This window comes from Dendrobium catenatum, unplaced genomic scaffold, assembly GCF_001605985.2.
Source record: "Dendrobium catenatum unplaced genomic scaffold, ASM160598v2 fragScaff_scaffold_1284, whole genome shotgun sequence".
Classification (NCBI taxonomy): Eukaryota; Viridiplantae; Streptophyta; class Magnoliopsida; order Asparagales; family Orchidaceae; genus Dendrobium; species Dendrobium catenatum.
In genome coordinates this window covers 1268715-1278626 of record NW_021319746.1, presented here as the reverse complement: position 1 = coordinate 1278626, position 9912 = coordinate 1268715, and the positions used below count along the sequence as shown (strand labels likewise).

At 38.3% G+C, this 9912-nt stretch overlaps 1 protein-coding gene across 2 annotated transcripts; it reads right to left on the bottom strand.

Moving 5' to 3' along the window:
• Nucleotides 1-795: 795 nt before the first annotated feature.
• On the bottom strand, nucleotides 796-9701 carry LOC110113259 (ureide permease 2). Of its 2 annotated transcripts, none has more exons than XM_020845757.2 (8): nucleotides 9275-9701; nucleotides 8295-8575; nucleotides 7849-7987; nucleotides 3852-4026; nucleotides 3663-3706; nucleotides 3462-3577; nucleotides 2423-2797; nucleotides 796-1135 (listed from the first exon to the last, which is right to left on the bottom strand). In XM_020845757.2, the coding sequence occupies exons 2-8, from the start codon at nucleotides 8529-8531 to the stop codon at nucleotides 980-982; spliced, it is 1242 nt and encodes a 413-aa protein (XP_020701416.1). In that variant the 5' UTR covers nucleotides 8532-8575; nucleotides 9275-9701; the 3' UTR covers nucleotides 796-979. The 2 variants fall into 2 exon arrangements, with proteins under 2 accessions (XP_020701416.1, XP_020701408.1); XM_020845749.2 differs by having other exon boundaries at nucleotides 9417-9701.
• Nucleotides 9702-9912: the final 211 nt, after the last annotated feature.

Sequence of the window (9912 nt, the reverse complement as noted above, 5' to 3'; positions counted from 1 at the left end):
TTATTAAAAAAATTGAAATATTTCTTAACTGTTACAAATAATTTGAAATACTAAGCATCAGCTTAATTTCAACAAATATTTCTTAACTTATTAAATTGCATAAATAACTGTTAAAAAATTGTTTTAAGAAGCACTAAGAAGCCATCCCAAACTAATCTGTTTGTGATAGCTTTATATCACTATTTTTTTCTTGTTTTCAAGATATTTTTTGTATTAAGAAGCAGCTTCACAAAATAATAAGAAAGCTATCTCAAACAAATCCTAAATTACATTAAAGCATCATTTGGGAAGAACTTTTATTAGGTCCGGTGTAAGGACGTAGAGAAACGTTCGGTCGGAGGCAAAATCATGCCAAAAAACTCGGTATTTGCTCAGTATTGCTAGGTATTATTTAATAATAACGAGGAATACCGCTCTGTGAAGACCAATACCGACCAATACCGAGTTGAAAAACTCGGTACAACTTTTGTATAACTCGGTATTGCTCGATATAGCTCGGTATAACTCGGTATTGGGTCTTCACGTGATGGAATTCCTCGTTATTGTTTGGTATTGCTCGGTATTTCTCGTTTTTTGGCGCGATTTGGCCTCCGACCGGACGTTCCTCTACGTCAGGTCGGAGGACGTAATAACCATTGCATTTGGGACAGCTTTCTTTATGCTTCTTAAAACAACTTCCTAGTACAAAAATTTTAATTTTTTTTACTAGGAAGCTTCTTTAAGAAGCAATATGAAAGATGTCCCACCTAAAAAAACATAAATATTTAAAAAAAAAAAAATAAACATTGGAAAAAATCAAACAATTTACAAATAACATCCCAAATGTTTACAAAGCTCTGTGCATTCAGCTCAGCACTGATCTGATGGCAAGCCTCAGCTCTTTATTTGGGAAATATCTTTGGTATCTGCAGCTGCTTTAGCAATCACTAAGATTCATAAACTTTCAAATATTGGTAGGTAAGTTCTTCAGTTCCCACCATCAAGCCTTTCTATGTCCAGAGGAAGCCATTAGAACAGCGACAGCGACGATGAACATAGAAAGCATGCTCACCAGCAAAATATACGTCTTCTTTGATGATCTTCTATATTCTCCGAAAAGAACTACGCCCCAGAAAGTGCTCACAAGAGGCAATGCCTGATTGATAATATTCATCAGTCGAAGAAAGAATATTCAAACCAAATTCAAATTTTAGAACGCAGATGTAAATATTTCTTTTTCAAGGAAAAAAAAGGGGTCTCTGTTTCATTAATGGTGTGAAGTGAAGGAAAGGGTTTTCTGATTTGGCAAACAAAAATATTTGTTTCCAAAGATCAAAATTTTCTAGAATTTGGTATTTATATAAAAAGGGTTGTAGATTTAAAAGCTTATAATGAAAAAATAATAATTTATCCTATTTTTTGCAAATTATAATTGATATATCAGTAAAAATTGTCTTGATCGGTCACAAATCTCGAGGCATGTCCATGCAAGAAATTCCCGAAATTAAAATGGGAATCATCCAAGCTCTGATTTCAAAAAACTTACAGTTGAAATAAACATCTCGACGAGATGAACCCAACAACATCAAAATCACTTCAATCTGAGCCCAAATGAGTCTAAATCAAAGGTCCAAAGCATATTTAGAGAGTTTAAATCATTAATTGGAGGGAGGAAGACATTCTTCCCGACCACTGACGTTCTTCCCAACCGCCGACATTCTTCCCCACTGCCGACTGTTGCTAGACTTTTGCCCATTCGTTGGCCAACACCGGATTTCTTCCCGACCACCAACGTTCTTCCCAACCACTGACCCATGTTGGACTTCTGCCCATTCGTTGGCTACCACAGGATTTCTTCCCAACCATCGACCGTTGTCGAACTCTGCTCATTCTTGGACCATCACCAGATCTTTACACCAAGAGTACTCGTATGAAGATTAACAAAACTATACATTAAATTGTATCCTCCCTGACTGTGGGATAAATGATGTATTGACTTTTGTAATCTCTTCAATTACTATTGGAACCATTTCGACTGGTCAAGACACCGTGATTTTTCACTTTCTCGGAATTTTCCACATAAAAATATTGGTATTTTCTTTAATCATTTGTTTGTGTGATAAGAAGGGCCATAGGCTTAAAAATTTATAGCAAATATAAGAGTTTATCATATTTTGCGAACAATAACCACTAAGACTATATTTGGAAAAGCTTTCTTTCGAAAGTAATTTTTTAGTACAAATATTAATTGAACTAACAATTTTTACTAGAAAACAGACGTCCCAAACAAATCCTAATTCTAGCATATGTCAGGATTTTAGAAACGCTAGGAAACATCCTTTGCTTTTGTGATAGCAGATATTACTATTGGAATTTGTTATCATTTATCAGATCCTAGTATTATTACTGGAGTTGGACAAACGTTGGTGCTCAATGAGCTCACCTGAACAGCATCAGCTGCAGCATATCCAGCAGCTTGGCCTCCCATGAACTGAAAGCCATTTCCAAAACCACAAAGTAAACCTGCAAGAAGAGCCCATTGCCTCCCATTCCAATCATTCACATAAGCTTTCAAGGATGACCTTGGCAGCCCCAGAATGGGCTTGTAAAGAAAAATCATGTTTAGAGCGATGGCAAGGATAAAACAGGAGACTGAGAAGTAAAAGAATGCTGTATAGACCACCAGATGAGGCACTCCCTTCTTCAGGGTGTGCCATTGATCATTTGTTGCCAAGTTGAAGGCTGGAGAGAACAGCGAAAAGCAAATTCCAGCAAAAAACACTATGCCAAGACCGAGAAATATGTTCGAGCCGATCACCTGAGAAAGGAGCAAGCAATTGGACGGTGAGCCTATAATCTCATAAGCATCGTTTATTTACTATTTAGGCTTCGTTTGGGACGGTTTTCTTCCTGCTTCTTAAAGCAGTTTTTTAGTAAAAAATTAAAATGTTTGTACTAGAAAGCTATTTTAAGAAGCAATAAGAAAGCCGTCCCAAAGGAAACCATAGTGTATAGAGAGTGGGTTGGAGCAGTAGCTACATTCCCTCTAGTGTATTTTGGAGGCCCCAAATTCAATTCATAAAAAAAAAACTGCCCAAGTGAACGAAATATGTTGGATTTTTATAATGAATGATGAAATGGAAGTTGCAAAAATGGCGATTGCTTGCAAGGTAAGCGTCAAGGTTTGTGAACTTAAAGCAGGTAAGAGATCTATTAATAAAATACTATCAAGTTTCAGAAGAAAAACATTATAGTAAGGCTTCGTTTGGGACGGCTTTTTCATTGCTTTTCAAAATGGAGTTTTAGTAAAAAATAAAAAAAATTGTACTAAAACTCCGTTTTAGAAAGCAATAAAAAAGCTGTCCCAAACGAAACCTGTATAAGGGAATCATAAGCATAATAGATATAAATTTTCAAGAAAAGAGTGTGTCTACACAAAGCTTCTGCAAAAGAAAATTCCTGGAGAAATGGTTCATCAAAACCTTGATTGATCTTCTGTTTTCTAGTTCTATCAGGAATTCGGCAGTGCCAGCCTTTGCTTTCTCTGTCTTTGATGTTAAGACATGATTAGATCCACTATCCAAGTTATTCTCTAGATCTGCACATGCCAGGTTTTCAGAAACATCACAGATTTAAAAAAAAAATTTATTTTGCAAAACTATGAATGAATGACTATTATTTACCTTTCTTTGGTTCATTGATGCCGTTCTTGTTATCTCCATAGACACTGCAAATTGATTAAATTTTAATTATGTTAAAAAGAGCACTGAATTGGATATAAATTGCACCATTTTTTAGATGGTTTACCCTCACTTTTTTCTTATTTAGAGGACCAAATCATCTATACAAACAACATATGTGAGAAATTCTACCCAGACATGTCCTTGTAGTTAGTTGAGGAGCCACCTAGTTTCTCGTTATTATCAGCTGAATTTGAGGAATGTACAGCTGAACCAAGACAAACTGCAATTAAGAAGCATCCAACTCCGGGGAAAAGTATCTCGGCCTTGTTAATCCGGTCATCCAAGAAATAATTCATGGTCGTTCCTGACATTCAAGAAAAGTATCATGATGTTTGAGATGAAATATGAAATAAATAAAAGCAAGTAAACAGAAAAGAATTCTATCTGACATATCTGCCTTAGGGATTCAAATTTATTGTTAGTTTTGTGTGGAATATGATTGTGTTAGACCTCAATATGGTTTGCATTGTTGTCTTAGACCTCAATACCGTTGGTCAAGCTCATCAGGGAGTTATAGGGATTGAGCCCCCCCTACTTGAGGTTCAGGAGCCTTGTCCATAAAAAAAAACTTTTGTGTACAACATAGAGGCGCAATATACTTGAGAGATGCTGCTCTGCAGTCTCTGGTTGGAGATAGTGAGTAGAGCCTTGTGACGTTGTAGGCTATAACACCACGGCACTGTAAGGTAGACTCAAAAACAAAGAATTGAGTGCCGCAGTGCTCAAGACTTCAGCATCGCAACACTGCGAGTCAGGCTAGGCAGCTTTATTTACGTTTTCAAGTTTCACTTGAAGAGTTGCATTTTGGTGTACAAAAAAGTCTCTTTTCTATTCTACATGAAAAACGAAGAGAGAAGTGCAGAGAGAAAAGAAGAGAGTGTGAGAAGAGTGATTTATATATTTCTCCCAATTGTCATAGTAAATTTCTTGGTGTGGTATGTCTCCGTAATTTTTTTCGGATTCGTGTTTTCCTATGTTAAATTATGGTATTCATTTTCGTTATTTCTTCTTGTTGTTGTTTGGATTTGTTGTGTATTGGTCCAATTTAGTTATATTGTTCCTAGGTCCATCATAATCTATATTCGCGCGGATGTGCTAAAGAAGTGGGCGCCAGGCATGGGATCATACGGGTGGCTCGTGCGAAGTCATAGGTTGGAAAGCACATGGGAGTCTGGGGAAGACTAGCAAGCGAAGGTTGCTTACTGCTGAAGCGCAAATGTGTCGTGTGGGAGCAAGCAATGCACAAGGCACGAGTGTGCGGATCAAGGGAGGAACAACAACGGGTGTAGAAGAACGTGGTTTAGAATGAGCGGGAGCACGAGCTAGAGTCGTGGATCAAAACGCACAATGGAGGTCGACTCGAGCGATCGGGCATGGAAGATTCAGACGCGACTGTTATACGAGGAAGAAGCCGGGCAGGCTGAATCAAAGGCTCGCGTGTGCGGGAGGTGTCGTGTGAGGCACTGGTCATAGGACGCTCAGTTCAGACACTTGGTTACAGGAGCCTAACGAACGAACAAAAAAATCAAATCAGACATTGCGCTAGCGCAGAAGCAGGCACATGATCGGGCAGGTCATGTGTGGGCACAAAAGGAAAGTGCGGTAAGTACAACAGGCGGCCTGGGAGAACGCAGACCTGACTTGGTCGCAGGACATCCGCCAGTGAACACACGCAAGCAAACGCGAGGGTAGAGAGTGGGCAAGTGTGTGCCTGAGGCACTGTGCGGGCACGAAGCGGGAGCCTGGGCCACATAGGAGAACTAGCTTGGGGAAACAAGGTGTGGGCTCTATTTCGTTCATGCATAGAAGTGGAAACAAATCGTGGGTTTGTGATCGGATTGCACTACGTGAGATGGAGCGGGTCGGGTCGTATGAGCAGGAGTAGCTAGAAGCACAGTTTCATGCGAGATCATAGATTGGAGGCTGGGTTATGGGATTAGGAGGCAAGGTCTAGGTGCAGGGTTAGAGGCATTTTCACGTGGGGTCAATTTGAAGCAAATATTGTTCGTCTTGATAAAATATCTATTTAAATCTTTTGAAGTGGAGTCTCCGGGCCAGAACACAAGCAAATCAGCAAGAAGGGTCATCAGATTTAGTGTGTCGAAGCAGTGGATCAAGAACCTGGGAGCATATCACGCAAGTGTGTGCAAGAAGTGGGCTTCAAGTTCATGATCAGACGGGTGACACGTGTGAGGTCGCATGTTGGAGCACACACAGGTGTCCGGGGAAGACAGGTAAGCTGGAGGATGCTTAGTGGTGGGGCTCGGATGTACCGTGCTAGAGTAGGCTATGCACAAGACACCGGCGTGCTGATCACGGGAGGAACAACAATGGGTGCAGATTATGGGTGTAAACAAGTCGAGTCGAGTCGAATGGTGAACATATCGAGCTCGACTCGCAATCAAAAGGTAGGCTCGAGCTCAAGTCGAGCCCAAAAGTGTTGCACAAGTCGGCTCATCTCATTTGTAAACAAGCTCGAACTGGCTCGCGAGCCTCTGGTCAAACTCGTAAAGTCGTGATCGCTGCTTCGCAAGTGTCGTTGTCGAGCAATCCAGCGTCGAGCATCGTGTTGTTCACCTCGAGGAGTTTTGTCGCGTGGTCCGAGGTCTTCCTCACACGGGATTTTTTACTACGCCTTCCGATGTTAATCTTCTGTATTGTTGCTCCTTTTGGGAAGAAAAAAAGCATTTAAATGTGCACTTCTTTAAGCCATTCGTACTTTTTAATATTTCTTTTAAATTCCATTTGACAAAAGGACTAGTCAGCTCACGCGGGGTTGGAAAAAGATGTAAATGTTAGCTAGCAATCAGTGTTTATCATTAAGTTTAGTTAACAATTTAAATTTAAATAAAATAAATATTATTTAAAAATATTAATAGTAGTTCGAGGCAGCTTGCGAGCTCACAAGCCGAGCATCATCGAGCTTGTGGCTCGATAAGCTCGGCTCGCGAGCTCGTTAATTAGTCGATATCAAGCCGGCTCACGAGCCGGCTTGGCTCACTTACACCCCTAGTGCAGACCCGTGTGGATTAGAACGCGCAAGTGCGCGAGCTATAGTCATAGATCATAAAGCACAATAGAGACCAAACGCAAGATGGATTAAGCTCGGGTCAGTGGGTTTGCTCGTGGAGTTAATGCAAGGAGCCAGTCAGATTGCACCAAATGTGAGTTCTTGTGAATAGGTGATTCTTTGATCGTAAAATAGGACCAAGGTGAAAATTATTTTGTATTGGTCCGGTTTTAGTTATATTGTTCATAGGTCCATCATATCCTATATTCTCTATATATGAGAGGTTCATCAAGAGTAAACCCCCTTGTAATAAGCTCAATAATAAAGGAATTTACAATTCCTACAGCTCCCCTCTCCCTCTCCTCCCTTCCCTCTCCCTTACCTCTCTCTCTTGCAAGAAAGGATGTTCTTGCAGCCAAAAAGAAGCTTCTTCTTTCTCCAATTTCATAACAATGTCGTTGTCTGGTTTACTTACTAACAGTTATAAGTGTTAGGATGCACTCAGGAACAAATCACTCGGCGAAGAGAAAGGCCTCCCAACCACCAGGCCACAACCTCTATCCGCTCAAATGAAATATTCAAATGGGACCATTCATTTTTTTTTAGTATCATAAGCGATAATTTGGGAGGAAAACAAGTCAAATCTTAGGAGCAAATCGCCCTAACTCTTAAGCTCCAGCCCATTCATATGCTTGAATGGGTTTTTCTTATTTTAAATTTTAAAATATAACCGAAACTATCAACTCTTTATCGCCCTATGTGGTGTTTAAACTGAGAAATGAGGCATATTTCCAATTCCTGTTCGAAATCCTGGAAAACCAAGGTTGTTTTTAAGAGAAATTCTCTTTCTACTACCTCAATTAGATCTTTGTTCCAGTGAAGTTAGCAAGAGTAAAATCAGCAACAAGTGCTGTGTGTCTTTGTTTTTATTGGTACTTCATGAAATGCAAGGTTTGAGCATAATAGTGTAATTTTCATACATGAAACTATAGAAAAGGTCTGACCATATGGTTTGAGCATGAAGCTCACGCCAATGCAGGGTTTGGATATCTACTGCTCTAGCTCAAAAGAAAAGTAAAAAGAAAGAAAAATAACTCAAAAGTGTTAATATATTACCTATGACAACCGTTATGCTACTGGTTATCACTTCAGTTACTGAAAGTCCAACAAAGGCCCAGGCATATTGTGTTGCTAGATTCCCAAGGCTGAGTACAATTCCCCCAACCATTGCAAACAATATTGAAGACCAATTATCCTGAACAAGTTAGTCAATTACTGATCATATTATGATCCCAAACATTTCCAATACTTCATTTAATGGGCTTTCATTTTTAAATTCAAAACATTTATTTAGAAAATCAGTTAATGGTTATAAATACATAACTTCACACATGATAAAGGACTATCTAATCCTATGAAAAAGAACCCTCTGGCTTCTGATTGTTAGACAAAAAAAAACGCATTCAAAATACTTTTAGTAAGAGGAAACTAAAGCAATAATTCAAATAGAACTTTAAGAGCCATCATAAATTTAAGATTTAAAATGTGAAGAAGAAAATTACCTGCGAAAGCTGGGTGAAGAAATTAGGCATATTAGGTTTGCTATCTCCAATTTGACCAAATGTAAGAGCAATTAAAATGGCAGCCAACAAATTTGTAATAGAATAATCAAGGTATGTATGCTGAGGAAGACGACCCCTTCTCTCTAAAAGTGTCAAAACTGCAGGCCATGTGCCTAAAAATAGCAAGGCAGCAAGCATCAGAGCAATTGCTCCACCTTTATCTTCAACCACATACATCTCTAAAATTTGGTTGCTAAAGAATGAATCAAGAGTACCAAATCCTGAAAAATAAAACAACCTGTGAGAATTTTTCTGAACACTTCTGAATGAAAACACTTCAACAGATTCAAACAGGCATGAGCAAAAGGTTACAGATTACAACTAAGTGATTAAACAAACGTTATCACACAAACAGAATCAGTATATGAATTAAAGTTTAAGTAAAAGCAACTAAAAGTAGCACTTCTAAAAAAGTCGAGCCGTTTTCTTATATCAAATCTGATTGTAAGAGTTTCTTGTGAAAAATAGTTAAAAAGCTAACCAATTAGAATGAGCAAAGAAACTTCCCCAAACATATCCTTAATCAAATGCAACAAAAAGATGAATAAGATACAAGAAAGCACAAAGCCTAAGGCTTCGTTTGGGACGGCTTTCTTACTGCTTCTTAAAGTGACTTTCTAGTACAATGTTTTTTAATTTTTGTACGAGAAAATAGCTTTAAGAAGTAGGAAGAAAGCCGTCCCAAACGAAGCCTAAGAGTGAATAAACAAATTCTTAACTGATTCACGATGAGCTTTAGAAAATAGTCCATCAATACTATATTAAATTATCATGTTAATAGGAAAAGAAGCCAAAGCTCTAAAAAGCAGATTCACAAAATTGAATTGCTTAAGTACTGAAATAGATTTATAAGAAAATCAGTAAAAAATCAAGAAAACCATCATACATGCAATTTAGAACCGCATAAAACCAAATGAAACCTTGAGAGAAGAAGCTAGCTCATCAAAAGAAATATATATCAAGATTCAAGACCCTCTGAGCCCCAATCTATAAAGATGGCCCTTTTAAGCGCCATGAATTTCCCACAAGACAGTTTCCTTGGAGAAGAAAAGTATAACATACCAATAGATGTGTCCATCAAATGCTGGAAAGAAGAGCCAAGTCAAAAATACGCAATTTCCAAACACCTACTATGAAAAGAACAAAAATATATATAATTGAAAGAAACTGTCATTTTTGCAGTAAAAATCATAAAACAGGAACTTTTCAGCTACCAACACAAAACCATCAAAATGTTGAGAAACAATTCACAGAACTCAGACAACACAAATCATCCAACGCTTCCAGCTGAAAACTGATGCCGTAAGATGCATAAAACCCCTTCAGAAAAGGAGAGTAGCCAAATGAAGTACCGTCTCAGTGGAAATAACCAGTCTTTGAATCCAATAAGTAAGCTGTAATGGTTTTTTAGATAAAAAAAAAAAAAACTCAAAACCATTCAAGAGAACAGCGGCGACAAAGATACTAGGCGAGAATATACTCGAATAGTGGAATCATGAACATGAAAACTAATAATAAAAAAAACTAAAAAAAATGACCTCGCCTACGGAATCTCGGG